We start from the raw sequence: 17,505 nt of genomic DNA on the forward strand, positions 1-17,505 counted from the left end.
CCAAATACATCCCACTCACGTAGGCGGCAGCTGTCCCACACATGTTACAAACAAGGGCCACTAGAGCTGTCCCTATTTTTAGCATTTGGATGTGTCTGCCAAGGTCACCAAGATTCCCCGTTGACTGGCTCCATTCCTCTCCCTCTCCTCTACATGTCTGTTATTTTCCTCCCAGGTAGATGTTTTCTGTTCAGATGAGTTAAAGTAAGATGTCTGGGGGAACAGGGACCCACATATTTGCTGGTCTTCCTGGACTCCTTATAATTTCCATGGATTGGGTGATATATCTATCCCGAGGCATGAGAAATTGTGTACAGACTTTGAGAAATAGCACTCCAGGGTTGGATCACAGCCACTCCCTTTTTGTCTCTTAAGCATAAAGAGAAGTTTAGAGCAAAAATTGCATTAAGGATCCTCCCATCGAAACTTCCAAGTACACAGTTGAGGACACTGAGGCCCAGAGGGGGCTGATGTGCTTGCTACTACCTGACATTATAATGAATATCATTATCGGGGCACCTGGGTGGATCAGTTGGTTAAATGTCCGACTTTGGCTCAGGTCATGATCTCATGGTTCATGAGTTCAAGCCCTGTGTTGGGCTCTACGCTGACAGCGCAGACCCTGGAGCCTGCTTCAGATTCTGTGTGTGTCTCTCTCTCTGCCCCTTCCCCACTCATGCTCCCTCCTTCTCAAAAATAAATAAACTTAAAGAAAATTTTAAATAATAATAAATATTATTATAGCTTATATTCAGGAAGGTTTTCCTGCTGTAAGCACTTCATGTAGATTTCCAACTCAGCGAGGTATCTATTTCAATTATTCCCATTTTGCAGATGACAAAACTGAGATTTATTGGTTTAAGAAACTTGCCCAAAGTCACATAAACTAGCAATGGGAGGCCCAGAGAAGACACTTAGGATCTTGACTCCAATTCAACTCTTTCCAGAACCAAAGCTCAGTACACAGATTTCTCACGAAGATAAAAGAAAGGAAGGGAATGAGGGAGGCCTGGCTTGAACACACAACATTATCTCTGTGGGGCCCTTTCAGGCTATTCTTTGGAAACCTTTGAGTGTTTTCAGAACACAGGCACAGGCCTAGCAATGTCAGAGGAGATCCCTGGCCCTCTTTACCTGTTCTCAGGGTCAGCCAAGGCCATACTCCGAGTGACATAACACATCTTGAGGGGGATGCTTTTCCGATCTCTGTGGAAGGAGAAGGGCTGCGAGGACAGAGGGTCTGAGGAGCCGCCCCCTAACCGAGGCGATTCTGGCGGAGGCGTTTCCCAGCCGATCTCAGATACTGGGGAGCCTTTCTTCACATAGGGTGTGGCTTCTCGCATGTACTTCACTGCAAAAAAAAAAAAAAAAAAAAGACAACAGAGTTTTTAAGTACATCAGGGCTGGATTTCTGGAAGGTCTGATTGAGTTTTTCAAAACTTGCATGAGATGAGGTCTTAATACTGAACCTCTTAAACTCTAAGCAAGATCCACAACTTCTGTGCTTCTCAAAATAGTTTTTCTGTTATTTAAATTCTATACCAAAGTGGTTTTTAGAACTTGCTATTACAATGACCTGAACTTGAGAATTACTTTCAGCTTTTTTCAACTATGACAACTTTTATCTTTTCTGATTATAAGCTGCATTCTGGGGAAGAGGCTGAAAGACAAATGGGCAGAGAAGGAGAAAGCATAACTTAGGCTTAAAGGCACATGACTGTTCAATATAGAAGTTGGGAATTTGGTAGCCACATTCTCTATCCATGGCATCATTTTTCTGTGCAGAAGCAAGAATAGGATTTTCAATTTAATACCACTAAGCACATACAGTATGCAAAAAAAAAAAAAAAATCTTACATAAAAGGATACTTGTTTTGCAATTGAAAAAAAATTTGTAAGAGCAAAAATACCTTTTGAAGGAGCTGAAAACTAGCACCAACCTAAATGTCTATAAGAAAAATAATAAACTGTAAGACAGTTGTACAGTCATTTTAAAAAATGAGATATAGCTATAGATGTGTTGTAGAAAGATCTATAAGATCTATTATTAGTTTAAAAAATGTTAGACAGAAGTACATACACTTTAATCTTTTGCATATAAATCATAAATACATAGGCTTATATATATATAAGCTATATATATATATAACTATTTCTGGATAGAAACATAAGAAAACGTTAACAGCAGTTAGCTCTTGGGAGTGGAAATAAAAGCCAAGCTGACGAAGAGTAGACTTTACTATTCATTTATCACTCTTTTATACCATTTTTATGTTTAGCCAATATGTACATATTACTTTTGTGAAATTATAAAAAAACATAAATAGTTCAAAAGCTGAGTGGAATAGACTGAAATCCTGCGCTTCGATGTGTTTCCTTGGTCTTAATAAGCTATTTGCCAAGGTGTCTGGGTGGCTCAGCTGGTTAAGGTCTGACTCTTGATTTCTGCTCAGGTCATGATCTCGTGGTTTGTGAGTTCGAGCTCCACACTGGGGTCTGCACTGAAGGCACAGAGTCTGCTTGGGATTCTCTCTCTTCCTCTCTCCCAGCCTCTCCCTTGCTCATGCTCACGCTCTCTCTCTCTCTCTCCCAAAATAAAAAAAATATTTTTAAAAAAAGAGGGTTTTTTTTTGCCTATTCCGAATTTAAACATTTGGTCCATAGACAGCTTCTGAATTGACAGGGCAGCTAGCTTCTTGGAACAATGCAACATAAACATCCATATCTTTCCCTCTATCACTCGCACCGTCTGCTTCTGTGCTCCTCTGTGGCGGGGAGGGTGGGATTGGTGAAATTCCTTACCGGTATCTGATTTTACAAATGGCAATGAACTGGAATGGGTACAAACTAGAGGATATTTACTCCAGATCGTTGATGATTCAAGTCCACAAACTAATGCCTTTACCATGCAAGACATGGGGCCAGGTTTACAGACTGCAAAAATAAACAATAGACAGTTTCCTACTAAAGAGTTTAAAAACCATGGGTGACTACAGTGGATGCTGCTGGGTCCCATCAGATCCTTTCCACCAGTCTGAGCATGTATTTCCTAGCTGCCTGTGTTCGTTGAGAACAACTCCTAGCTGCCGGCCTGCTCTGGAAAACAGCTGTTAAACCAACAGAAGCCACCAAGTCTGGGAAGCTACAAAGTTGCTGCCTGATCCCCCGGACCTGACGGAGGCTCTGCTTCTCAGGAGCCCCACCCAAGGCAGTGATACAACACAAGTGCATAAACAGCACACAAAACAGAATGAGCTGAGTGTTAGAACAGGAATAAAGTATGTTGAAAAAACTCACAAGGAAACTGCATCTAGGAGCATGAGTGACAAGTTAGGTTCATAGCAATTTAATAAGCAGGCCAAACACACCGAGGTCCATGCAATATGGGCAGGGATTGGGGAACTCAGTCATAGGTATCAAAAATAGCCATACTAATTCAAGACAGAGGAGATGTCATTTAATACCAACACATATTTGAAAAGGAGATTTCAGGGTTTTCACTGAATATAGGTGCAGTTAGGAGAAAAAAGCTCCACGGTCACCACAAATCTGGTAGCACAGGCTGCAGTCACAGAAGAAGAAAGGGCATTCATGGACAGTGTATTTTAAGGCATATTGTTTATTTGTGGGCAATATACTTAAAAAGGAACACAAACATACCTAAGTACAAATGCAGAAAATCTAAGGGGACAGATTTAAGCTGTCCAAAGCCAGAATGAACAGACCGGTTTTGAAGACACTGAATTTTTTTAATCTCTAAAAATGTTTTGGTAGAAGCTAGAACACAGCTTAGCTTTGTATAGAATCATACTTGTTGATAAACAGGAAATTCAAATATAGCTGAGATGGTTTGAAGGTTCTCCTTTGGTTGCATTATTATGCTTCTGGCTGGAGTAGGAAATGAGTGTTGTAGAAATGAGAATCCAGAGATGCTTCATGGAATAGATGTCAATTGAACTTGGCTTTAAAGGGAAGATAGGACTTCAGAGAGTGGAGACAGGAATAACAATCCTTCTTTTATATAGTGCACTCTGATTTACACTTTGTATTGAAATCACATAGGAAAGGAAAGTTGCCTCAGTTTGAAGGGGAATAAAGAAAGAACATTTATTCCATACCTAAGGATGTGCAAAGTACGGAACCAGATGTTTTATATACCTTCCCGCCTTTAAGCACCACCTTATTTACTTTTTAAAGTTTTTTAAAGGTTTACTTATTTTTGAGAGAGAGAGAGAGAGACAGACAGAGACAGAGTACAAGTCGGGGAGGGGGCAGAGAGAGAGAGGGAGACAGAACCCGAAGCAGGCTCCAGGCTCTGAGCTATCAACACAGAGCCCAACATGGGGCCCGAACTCATGAATCATGAGATCATGACCTGAGCCGAAGTTGGAAGCTTAACTGACTGAGCCACCCAGGCGCCCCGAGACACCACCCTATTTATAAGGTAACCAAGATCCAGAGAAAAAATGGGCAAAGGGTCTTTCATTGTTTGAGTGTCCATGTATCCATAAGCAATAAGGAAATAAATTGCTATTCTTTTCAGACCCTACTAGAAAGAAATGTTCTGTAGAACTATTCTTATTCTGATGGACACTAGGAACTTTACATATGTTATCCCTTACAAGGCTAATATTATTTTATACATCAGCACAACAATGCATGGAAGTTTCACTTATGTGGCTGGTAAGTAGTGGAGCTGGAGTTTGACTTCCCAGAGATCACATTCTTTCATGGAATCTGGCTACCCCACCTAGACAAAAAAGGCAAAATGACAAGCTACTAGGTTTGGACTTCATTCCATAGGCAGTGGTGACAGCCATGGTGGTATTGGTCCATGAGTGAGGGAATGACAGAATCAGAAGTTAGCTACAGACAGCAAAGGATGATCAGGTGTACTAAAGAGAAAAGAAATCAGAGGTAGATCGACTAATTACAGAGCCATAGGGAGTTGCTGCCAGAGATATCCTGAGCAATACTCAAAATATCCATGGGAAGTGTAAGGAGTCTCAGAAATTTGTGGTTTGATTCACTCACGGGCAGAAGCAGGGGAGTATGGCAAGTCTTAGCCCAGAAGCAAATATTTACCAAGTAACCACTTCCTGTGCAGCACAGAGCTTGAGGAATTTATGACAGAGAGAAGACATAGCAACCAACATCTTGACAAAAGGACACCCCATTGGAAATGATGTCCCAAAACAGTAATCCTTTTAACTGACCAGCTGAAAATAAAGACAGAGAAATTAAGAAAGTAGGTATGATAACTTATTCATTCAGCCAAAATCCATCAGTGATTTATTATGTGCTGAGGACTATACTGTCCATGAGTGATGATTTAAAAAAAAAAGTGTCCCTATTTAAAAGAAATGTAAGCCTAGAAAAGGGGGAAGCAAAGAATTGAGTAGATGACATGAGTTCTTGTGTTAATCTTTTTTTTTTTTTAATATATTTTTTTTAACGTTTATTTATTTTTGAGACAGAGAGAGACAGAGCATGAATGGGTGAGGGTCAGAGAGAGGGAGACACAGAATCCGAAACAGGCTCCAGGCTCTGAGCTGTCAGCACAGGGCCCGATGTGGGGCTCGAACCCACGGACCGCGAGATCATGACCTGAGCCGAAGTCAGCCGCTCAACCGACTGAGCCACCCAGGCGCCCCTCTTGTGTTAATCTTAAACCTGGTTTAAGTAGGTCCCAAGCTAGACAAGTCTGTAGGGAACTGGCAAAATCAATGGCAAATCCTTTCTGGAGGAAGGCAATTTCATCCTGGCTTCGAGGAATTCCCGTGAATCACTTTCAAGGGCAATGAACAGCATAAAATCTAAGAAAACTTACACATACGGAAACAAGGTAGCATGAGCAAGAACTAGTAAAAATAACTGACAGCAGTGACAGTCCCAACACAGAAGACAAAGCAACAGATATGTTTACCGTGTGTAAAGGAGCAAATGAAAAGCCCGAGAGAACCTTCCAGAGAGTATTTTTAAAAAGTGGCCTAACAGGGGCGCCTGGGTGGCTCAGTCAGTTGAGCGTCCGACTTCGGCTCAGGTCATGATCAAGCGGTTTGTGGGTTCAAGCCCTGCGTCGGACTCTGTGCTGACAGCTCGGAGCCTGGAGCCTGATTCAGATTCTGTCTCCCTCTCTCTCTGCCCCTCCCCCATTCATGCTCTGTCTCTCTCTGTCAAACATAAATAAAATGTAAAAAAAAAAAAAAAAAATTAAAAAAAAGTGACCTAACAGATTGGTAAAATAACCAAAAGAAATATCTAGTAGTCGCAGTACCGGTAATAATAATTATTGCTACATAATACATAATTATAATAATAAACCAGAATTAAAACTTCAATAGGCAGACATATCAAAAGAAGGAATTAGTGAGTGACTTTTAGATCAGAAGAAATCATACAGAATGTAGCAAAAAGGTATTTAAAAAATAGAAAACATGGAATAGAGAAGTGGAAGATGAAATGGGAAGGTCTAATGTATGTCTAACTGGATCCCCAGAAGGAAAGGGTAGACAGAATGTGGCAGAGGCTAAGGATTTTCCAGAAGGAAAGACAGCAATCCATGACTGCAAGAAACCTGACTTAATTTTGATGAACAACACCAGGGCTCTTCCCCAGTGAAGCCAAACAGAAATAAAGGATCCTTCTGCTTTCTACCTCAGGCACACTATGTTTCTTCTGAAAGCCTTAGATATCCCCTCCCCTTTTCACTAGTTTTGGGAGGAGAGCTCAGCAAAATCCCTAAATGAGTCCAGAGATCTCTGGAACCATCAGAAAACAAGTTTTCAATTTCAAGGGGGAAAAAAACAAAACAAAACAAAATGAAAACAGATTATCATCATTGTTCCTGAACAAGGTATACTGAAATCACTGAACTGTTTCCACATCTGTCCTGAGAAAGAACAGGTAACATCAACGCCTCCCTGAGTAAAGCCCCTTTGTTCATAAATCTTGGCTCTTGTTGAGATGTGTAGAAAAGAGAAAATGGAGAAACTTGTTTCTGTATATAACAAAGAAAGCAACAGAAAATTGCCAGTGTATTTCTCCAAGGGCCCACAATTTTTGGTCCAGAAGTAGTAGTAAAAGTATCAGAATATCCCTTCTTGCTACAAGACTTGGTCATCAGTTATGTGCATAATTCTACTGTCAAGCAGTTCCCCTCCAATCACCAATTGAGGCCTGAGGCTAAGTCCCTTCTCTCCTCAAGCAGACAGTAAGAACAATGTGGCCATGCCTGGATGTGGTAAAAAAGGATGTGCCTCTAACAGAAAAGAAAGTGTATGTGAAACCTTTTCATGGTTTTTTGTGCCTTAGCCTCCTGAGATTTCTACACATTGCAGTCAAAATAACGAGAGAATGGTCTAATTCAGGAGAGTGAAGTGTTTCCCAAAGACTATATCTGACTGCAACAGTGTTCCAAATTATAGCGTACTGAATGATATAGAGGTCTGTTTTTCTTTTACTAAAAATCTACAGCAAAAGAAAAGGGCTGCCAGGGCGGCTTTGCTCCCTGGAGTTGTGAGGGGCTCAGTCCTATGCCCCCTTCCTCTTCTGCATCTCTAGCCTGTCATCTGTTAATCCAATATGGCTGCTTGAGTTCCAGTCGTATGAACCAACTTTCCATCAGCAGTAAGAAAGAAGAGGACACACCATGCTTCCTCCTTTAAGCAGTCCTTCCTCCTTCAGAGGTCAATTCATTATATCTGCTTACAAACCATCTACCAGAATTTAGCCACATGGCCATTTCTAGAGGGAAAAGAAATTTTACTCTTAACTCTGGGTAACTTGGTGCCCATCCAGTTAAAAAGTGAGGAGGAGAGGCCATTATTGTGGAAGAAGAAGAGAATAGATACGAAGGGAAACTTTCAGTTTCTACCACACAAAGATATCCCTAATTCTGTCAGCTCATCACAACTAGGTTTTATAACACAGAAGTACAAATAAATGGGTTGGAGAGAGCACTAAAAATCACAATGACTAGATCTCATGAACTCTGCGAAGTGTTTTTTGTGTACTAACTCGTTAGAACCTCACAACCATTCTATGATACAAGCTGTTCGAACATCCTCATTTTACCAAAGATGCAGTGATGGAAAAGGGTTAAGTCATATCCCCAAATTATAGTGCTGGAAAAGGCAGAAGCATGAGTCAAATCCAAGCAGCCTGGCTCCACAGTTCTTGCTTTTAACTACAAAGTAATACTGTTTCTCACACTTTTTTTTTTTATTATTAATTGAATGTGTGTGTATTTAAGCCAACATTTTTATGCACTGGGAGAAAACATCCAATTAAGTGGCTATTGCCTGTAACATAAGAGAGCTTGATTTTGTAAGCCTAAACTATTAAACTATGGCATTTCAATAAATGCCTTTTAAGACACTGTAATATGTATGCATAATAGAGGGTTTACCCTGGCAGAACTGAACAGCTACTGTCTGCATAATTACACCTCCATGTGCTTACAAGACAGTAATTTCAGGCAAAGAGCTGTTGAAACCGATCAAGAAGCAGCCAGGCCCCAGTTTGGGGTGCCTCATAGTCAGAACTAATTAATAAACCTGCCCTTTCTGGGCATCATGAATTAAAAACTGTGGTTGAGCAATTAAAATTCCAATCTTCACTTGTGAAAAAAGGGGAGGAGAGCCGGAAGGAGTGGTCTTCGAACCAATAATCCACCAAGTCACTTTCAATATGTTTCTGGTTTGTCATCTCAAGGACGAGCAGTTGTGAAGATTTCAAAAGGAGCTTCCGTGAAGCCCAAGTTTGCGAAGGCCCCAAGTTGCCACAATTAAATCTTTGTTGAGGCGGCCAGATGACATTTGAAAGGAAAAGCACACACAGGCTACTAATGAGGAAATGCTCTAGGCAAATCCAATCAGCTCTCCTACTAGGCTGGTTTCTGAGGAGCCAGCAAGTCCCTCTGATATGTGCAACTCGCCTTCTTAAAAATAACAACAAAAACCAAAAAAAAAAAAAAAAAAAAAAAAAAAAATTTCCAGATTACAGGAAGGAAAAGAAATATTTCATTAGTCTGAGGGCTGTGAACACAAAACGTGCATTTTTCTAATGTGGTTAAGGGGAAAGGGGACCAGCTGGAGGCAAGAAATCTGGGTGTTAGGGCCACGAGTGAAACTTTCAGGTTGGGGCCAGGTTAGTGACAGTGGGATTTGCTGACAAAATGCAATATAAGACTTTTCCTTAATGGCATTTTCCTAGGTCATCTTAGGAAAGAAGCAGAGGGAGATCATCCATATTTCCGGAAAAGCCAAGAAATGGAGAAGGAAGTAACACAAGCTTCTTGGAGGGTACAGCTAAGCTCTCGGGAGGTGGAGTGGTGAGGTAGACGTGGGAGTTGGGGACGAGCTCTGCCCCTAACTAGCTGTCTAGCCCTGGGCAAGTGGGCGAGTCACTTCCCCTGCTGGACCTCATTTTCTTCACCTTCAAACATTCTACAATTCCTTGGGAAGTTAACTCTTCTGACAACATAAAAGAATTGTTTGTTCTTACCTCATCTTGCTGTTGTGTCTCCACCAGCAAATAGCCCTGTTAAAATGTGTGCCACACTTTTAGTCCTTAGGTAGACGTATCTGCTGACTTCCTACCAAACTCTACAGGCTTCCGACAAATGTGACAATAAGTCTGTGTGGAGATTAAGTACTCAAGTTACTTCTCCTTTGGTTTGGAGGAGTTGTCTAGAAGAATCATTGCTTTCATTCATTTACCAACATTTATTTCTCTTCCATCATGCTGGGGTGGGGAGGGTGGTCCTTGAAGGTAGGATTTGAAGAGACATTTGAAGGATGGTCCAAAGGCTATCATGAAGCCATAAGGACATTCTGGATGAAGGTGATGAGTTTTGTTTTTGGTTTTGCTTTGAAGATTAATTAATTAACTAATTTGTTTTGAGAGGAAGAAAGAGCATGAGCAGGGTAGGGGCAGAGAGGAAGAAAGAGAGAATCCTAAGCAGGCTCTTCAAGGTCAGCATGGAGCCCGACACATGGCTTGAACTCATGAACTGTGAGATCGTGACTTGAGCTGAAATCAAGAGTCAGCTGCTTAACCGACTGAGCCACCCAGGCATCCTGCTGCTGAGTTTTAATATGTGGCATCAGGAGTAAAATAGATTTGTTGTGCATTTGCTGATTAATTATTGCCCTACAATTAAAAATCTATCTTGAAATTATCCTATTTTATTTTATTTTTTAAATTATTTTTTTAATTTATTTTTTATTTATTTATTTTTTTAATATATTAAATTTATTGTCAAATTGGTTTCCATACAACACCCAGTGCTCATCCCAAAAGGTGCCCTCCTCAATACCCATCACCCACCCTCCCCTCCCTCCCACCCCCCATCAACCCTCAGTTCGTTCTCAGTTTTTAACAGTCTCTTATGCTTTGGTTCTCTCCCACTCTAACCTCTTTTTTTTTTTTTTTTCTTCCCCTCCCCCATGGGTTTCTGTTAAGTTTCTCAGGATCCACATAAGAGTGAAACCATATGGTATCTGTCTTTCTCTGTATGGCTTATTTCACTTAGCATCACACTCTCCAGTTCCATCCATGTTGTTACAAAAAGCCATATTTCATTCTTTCTCATTGCCACATAGTATTCCTATTTTAGATAGTACAGTTATTCGATGTGATCTGACTTGATTCTTCAACGAAGCAAAATCATTGCCCCCAGGGATGCCTCCAGAGACCTGTGGAGACTATCCTATTCCATGACTGCTAGAACCACCTAAAAGCACACTGACAGGTTTGGTTATCCATTAATTCAACAAACGTTTACTGAGCTCCTGCTATGGGCTCAGGGCCCCGAGTGTTGGAGTTATTCCGGTCAACAAGACAGACTGGGTGCCTGCCCTTGAGGTGATTGCATTGAGGTGTAAGTGTGCATGCTGGGGGGTGGGTAGGAGACATTAGACCAATAGATAAATGCTCCAGAGCATTGCTCGGGGAGAGACACACACTAGAGGACTGGGGTCTGTCCCAGTTCACATAGAGCCACTCAAAAACTGGCCTCTGCCCACCTCTTGTTGTCATCTCAGCTGACTACCTCTTGGTCTCCACAGTTCATACGTCAGCCAGAGAGAAATTCTTTTTAATCCTCTGAACATGCCATGCTCTCTCCTGCCTCTGTTCTTGGCAAATGTGGTTTCTTCTGCATGGAAACCTTTTCTCTCTACAACCTGTAAGTCTAGTTCAAGTAAAAACCTCTTTTTTTTTTTTCTTTTTAATTTATATCCCAGTTAGTTAGCATATAGTGCAATAATGATTTCAGGAGTAGATTCCAGTGATTCATTCCCTATGGCTAACACCCAGTACTCATCCCAACAAGTGTCCTCCTTAATGCCCCTTGTCCATTTAGCCCATCCACCCACTCACAACCCCTCCAGCAACCATCAGCTTGTCCTCTTTACTTAAGAGTCTCTTATGTTTTGTCCCCCTCCCTGCTTTTATATTATTTTTGCTTCCCTTCCCTTATGTTCGTCTGTTTTGTATCTTAACTTCCACATATGAGTGAAGTCATATGATATTTGTCTTTCTCTGACTGACTTACTTCACTTAGCATAATACCCTCCAGTTCCATCCACGTTGTTGCAAGTGGCAAGATTTCATTCTCTTTGATTGCCAAGTAATACTCCATTGTGTATACATGAATATATACCACATCTTCTTTATCCATTCATCTGTTGATGGCCATTTGAGCTCTTTCCATATGTCGATTTCCATATCGACAATGGCTACTGTCGATAGTGCTGCTATAAACACTGGGGTGCATGTGCCCCTTTGAAACAGCACACATGTATCCCTTGGATAAATACCTAGTAGTGCAATTGCTGGGCCATAGGGTAGTTCTATTTTTAACTTTTTGAGGAACCTCCATACTGTTTTCCAGAGTGGCTGCACCAGTTTGCATTCCCAAAAAACCTCCTTCTTAAATTGTCCAGATATGCCTTCCTTAGGCTCCAACCATGCTTTGTGACCTCCAATGATATCAGCAGCATCAGGACATAAACATTATGAGAATGGCTTATGCCATGCAAGGTGCCATGCTTCTCTTCCTACAAACATTGAAGCACTTGCACATCACATGCAATTATTTGTTTGTACATAGGTCTCTCTGGTGGAATCATAAGGTCCTCAAAGTTGAGTAACTACTTTACAGTAGAAGTTAAAACTCTCGACTCTGGAGCCACAATGCATAATTTCAAATCTTGCCTCTGCCACTTATGGCAGTCGGTTAACTGGGAGGTTAAGTTTCCTTAATCTTTCAATGCCTCCATTTTTCCATCTGTAAAATGGGGATAAGTAGTAGTGCCTACCTCGGAGAGCTGCTGGAGGATCAAATGAACTAATATACACCAAGGGCTCAGAACTGGGTCTGGCACATGGTAAGTGTTCATGAGCGTTAGAACAAAGGGAAACTTGATATTCATATCTATATCCAAGCAATTAACACAATGCCCATCTGTAAAATTGTTGAGCAAATGAATAACAATGTTACTTAGGATCTCCAAGATAGAAATTTTCAAAGATTTGTTCTTGAGGAGGAAGAGTCTTATAAATGAACAGCAGAGGCCAGAGAGTATCTGTCACTTGTTGAAAGTTTCAAGACAAAGAGAGAACAGAGGAAGGTCAGAAATCCATTTCTTCTGTCCTGTAGAATGGAGGTTGGCAAGCTTTTTATGTAAAAGGCAAGACATAAAATTTGGGGGGCTTGGGCACCTTCAAATCTTTGTCACAACTGTTCCATTCTAGCATGAAAGAGCCACAGACAATGTGTAAACAAGTAAGTCTGGTTGCATTCCAGTGACTATATATATATATATATATATATATATATATATATATATATATATGTATGTATATATATACACACACACACATATATATACACACACACATATACATATATATACACATATATACATATATATATATATATGTATATATGTATGTATATTTTTTTTTACAAAAACAGGCAGTGGCCTTCATTCGACCATGGAGCTTTAGACAAGTAACAATAACTAGCAATTATTGATTATTTACTATGCATTGGGCCCCACTCAAAATGTCTGAGGTACACTAGCTTATTTCAAAGCGACTCTATGAAGTAGGGATATCGTTACACCCGCCTTACAAGCAAGGAGAGCGTTTCAAAGAGAGTTGAAGTGACTTGCCCAAGGTCACAGAACAGAGATGGGCAGAGCTGGAGTCTGGAATGAAGCAGTCCCGCTCCAAAGCGCCCAGTCCTGATCACTAGAAAGGGAATGAGCTCTTTCCTTGCACCCTGGACGCTGTCTCCACATGTGGCCAGATGTTCATGCCCAAGTCCTGTTTGCTCAGCCATGAAAATTTTAGAAATCATGCCTTTACAACACCATTTTGTCTGAAATGTCTTCTGTATATTCCTTTTCTTGTCTTGAACCCAAATCTTATTCCTGTAATTTGTATTCACTGATCATGGCTCTACTCTGCAGAGATACACAAAGCATCTTGAGCCTCATGTAAACTAATAATACATAAGTGTTTGGCTTTCTATGAAGACAAAGATAAGCCAGATTAAGAGGAGACTGCCCAACTGGTACCTTGCTCACTTCGCATCCAGATGTTATAGGGCTCCGGATCCACATTCTCTCAGAGCCTAAAGGTGTTAATGGATGAACTTAGTGTGTGACAGGCATCACAGATGTTGCTTTTACTACTTCAGGCTCCTAGATAAAGCTGGAAGAGACACCCAATCCCTCAGATGACAAAACTAAGATTTTCAGAGTTTCACAAAGGCCCAAACAAAAAGAAATATAATACGGATAAGATGGAATATTTTGTCATTGTGTGTTCAAAATAAGCATCATTGTAACAAGTAAGATAGGAAGAAGTGTATTATAGTTAATGTGAAGGAAAGTTCTAGGGATTTCCATAGCTATGGCTGCCATAATATGACATTAGGCTCCACCGATAGAAGTATGGTGATCACAGGAGAGGACAGTTTCCCTCTTTACCACTGATCGGCCCATACCTGAAACAGGTTGGTCAATGTTTAAATGAGGGTAAGAAGGATGACTGTGTTGTTGAAAGGTTCAAGAAATAAAGAAAACATAAATTAAATGGGAGACCTTAAAGCACAGAAGGGAGGAGTCTGGAGTCTGATTGCTGGGGTCTAATTCCTCGCTCTCCTATAGCTAAGCTGTGGACTTAAGCAAATTACTTAGTTTCCCCATATGTTAATTCTTTCACCGATCTCATAGAATTGTTGTGAGGATTAAGTGAGTTAATATAAGGAAAAAAATAAATGTTTAGGAAACTTGACATAATAAACATCATAAGGGTCAGTTGCCATTATTGGGAGTTAGCCTGCGAAAGAGAAGATTTAGGGAACCTAAAAAGTGGTGGATTGGGCTAAACTCACTCTGTGTATCTCTGGGGAATAGAGCCACAGTTAGTGAATACAAATTATGGGGGCAAAATTTGGGCTCAATGTAAGAAAACACACTGTGAGGTAGGGGGTTCCTTACTGCCAATGACATAGAAGCAGAAACCAGGTGAGGTATGTCCCATGTTGCAGAAAAGATCTGTCTACTCTGTGGAAGAACAGACTGTTTCTTAAATCCCTTCAGGCTGTCAAGTTCTATCTTCTTTCTGGAATTTGGGTGGTTAAGGTGCCTACTCCAGAGACTCCAATACAGTGAGGGCAGGTCATAGTTGTACACCACATAAAACCATGCTGTCCATTCCTTTATTCTTATATGCTTATTACCTACATATCAGTTATATGACACAGGGACAGTTAGTCAAGCTCAGTCTTAGAATCCTCATCTGTAAAATAAGGAACACGATGCATTCCTAAGAGAAGCCATACAATGTAGTAGTTTAATAAATGAGCTCCAGGGGCGTCTGGGTGGCTCAGTCGGCTGAGTGTCCAACTTCGGCTCAGGTCATGATCTCGCGGTTTGTGAGTTCAAGCCCCGCCTCAGGCTCTCTACTGTCAGCGTGGAGCCCACCTCAGATCCTCTGTCCCCACCCCCCACTTTCTGTACTTCCCCCACTTGTGCTCTCTCTCTCAAAAGTAAACATTAAAAAAATGAGCTCCATAGTCAAAGGATATGGGTTTAAATCCAAACCTATTTACAAGCTGGGCTTCTCAGAACAAGGTATGCAACCTCTCTCTCAGTTTCCTCACCTGATAATAACAGTACCTATCTCAAAGAATTTTTATGAGGATTAAATAATTTTTTAAAATGTATACAAAGCTCTTAGAACAGTGCCTGGCACATACTCGGGACTCCCATTTAACTATTACTAACATGTTGTTGCTGTTGTTCTGAGATTTAAATGAGAAAATGCATTGCAGGGCCACCGCTTTCTTTTCTATCTCGAGGAGCTGTCAAAATCATCAGTGCTTGAAAGTATTATTTCACTATTTATTCACTGCATATAAAGTAAGCCCCTACTCTGTGCTCAGTGGGACTAGACACTGCAAGATGGATAATCGCTCAGACTTACAAGTTCTTGCTTCTGAGGATTTTATGATCGTGCCAACGAGAAAAGGCACACAAGCCTAAAACCTGGGAATTGCTATAGAAAATAATTCAGTACACACACAAATAGCCTATATCGTCAGGTATAACCAAGTTGAGAGGGCATGGATTCTGACGTCTACAGGCTCGACCCATCAACAATTTGCTGTGGGCTCCTCACCACTGCAAATAATCATAAATTCTCCTCGGGAAAATACGGTAACTATTTTAACAGCTATCCCTTAACATCTGAAGACAGGAAGTGAGTAACGGGCTGAAAGAATGTCTGAATACTCAAGCCCTAATAATTGTTTTTGCTCTTTCCTAGACAGAAGATCCTATGTGAATAGGACTTTACGTCACAAGACAGGAAGCCCTGCTGTCACTCCCTCCTTACAGGCAGCTCTGGAAAATAAACCTCTGTTATTCCAGGTGGAGCTTGGTGAAAACATCCTGCAAATCAAACTCGGACTCAGTAAATTTGCAGCTACTTTTCAGTGGCAGAAGCCCAGAGCATAAAGGAAACTACGTTAAATAAACAAAATATCATTACCAAGGGCAGACCCAGGCCAGGTCTATTTTCCTTTTTCTTTTTTTTTTTTTTTTTAACCCTAGCCCAGATATGCTGCAGACCCAAAGTAATCATACAGGCATATGGAGGAAAGGGAGGGGGAGGGGGGCTCTGAAACATCAGGTTTCTCAAACTAGACAAGGTTATGAACACCTGCTGTTTCAAAAGTGCATTACACTTTAAAACACTCCCATGTGCACACTTTCATTTCATCCTAACTGTCATCTTCACAGAACTACGCATGAACCAGAAGTCCTACAAGAATCTGACTACGCATTTATTTGCTTGAGACTTCCATGGCTCAAGAGGTAAGAGCCTAGCAACTTTCCCCACCAAATTCTACCCCCTGCACAGTACACATACTACCTACACCCAAACACATCTTGTTCAACAGAACGAATGCCTACAGAACTCACCTCGTGTTCTGGATTTTCTCCTAAAGGCCAAATGTAGCTTGGCCTTGTTTGCAACTCTCCAAAAACTACGAGAAGTCGATCAGGATGACATAAGAGAGGCCTAAGCAGGCAAACTTCTTGGATATGCCTGTGAGAGCCAGGAGAATAAAACTTTACATGTTTTTCCTCTAAACCTCTTGACTGGACTCTAAACAGTCAAGATAGACGGGCTTGTTTTTGTTGTTTGTTTGTTTTGCTTTATATTTTTATTTTTTGTTAATGTTTACTTTTGAGAGACAGAGAGACAGAGCACGTGTGGGGCAGGGGCAGAGAGAGAGGAAGACAAAGAATCCAAAGCAGGGTCCAGGCTCTGAGCTGTCAGCACAGAGCCTGATGCGGGGCTCAAACTCACTAACCACGAGACCATGACCTGAGCTGAAGTCAGATGCTTAATCGACTGAGCCACCCAGGTGCCCCAGTTTTGCTTTTTAAAGAGGTCAGGAGGGGATGATGGTGAGCATCAGAGAACAGATACAATTTTTTTTATAATAAATAGACCCACAGGAAAATTTAACAACAAAAGAGGTGAGAAAACTGAGGTTCAGAGAGTTTAAATATCTTACTTCCAGTAAGCAGAAGCCCTAGAATTTGAGCCCTCATGTTCTAAATCTAATATCCAATCTAATAAATCTAATAACCACAGCTGTAACAATACAATTGGTTTAGTATCATGTAGACATAGGCTAGATTATTGTGCCTAATGAGTAGTGAATTGCTATGAAACCTGGGAATATCTCTGGGTATGAGGGGGTTACATTAATAAACATTCTCTAATGGTCATATCAGAATTCAAATTATCAAAATATTCCACATCTGTCATAATGGAAAAATCTAAAGGTAGCATAGGCAAGATCAAAAAAATAGACACCCCCTGGAGTATTTCATGAAATAAAAAATGTAACAAAAATCAGCATTCTACATAGAAGGGGGAAATAACAGATACAAAAAAGATTAAAAA

General features: G+C 40.8%; 1 protein-coding gene across 2 annotated transcripts in view; it reads right to left on the bottom strand.

Moving 5' to 3' along the window:
• SNTB1 (syntrophin beta 1) overlaps positions 1–17,505 on the bottom strand; it is a 234,924-nt gene that overhangs the window by 132,043 nt on the left and 85,376 nt on the right. For both annotated transcript variants that reach the window (XM_042973541.1, XM_042973542.1), the window contains exon 3: positions 1,135–1,351. In XM_042973541.1, coding sequence (XP_042829475.1) covers positions 1,135–1,351 — 217 coding nt within the window. The remainder of the gene's footprint in view (positions 1–1,134; positions 1,352–17,505) is intronic.

Source organism: Panthera tigris, chromosome F2 (assembly GCF_018350195.1).
Source record: "Panthera tigris isolate Pti1 chromosome F2, P.tigris_Pti1_mat1.1, whole genome shotgun sequence".
Classification (NCBI taxonomy): Eukaryota; Metazoa; Chordata; class Mammalia; order Carnivora; family Felidae; genus Panthera; species Panthera tigris.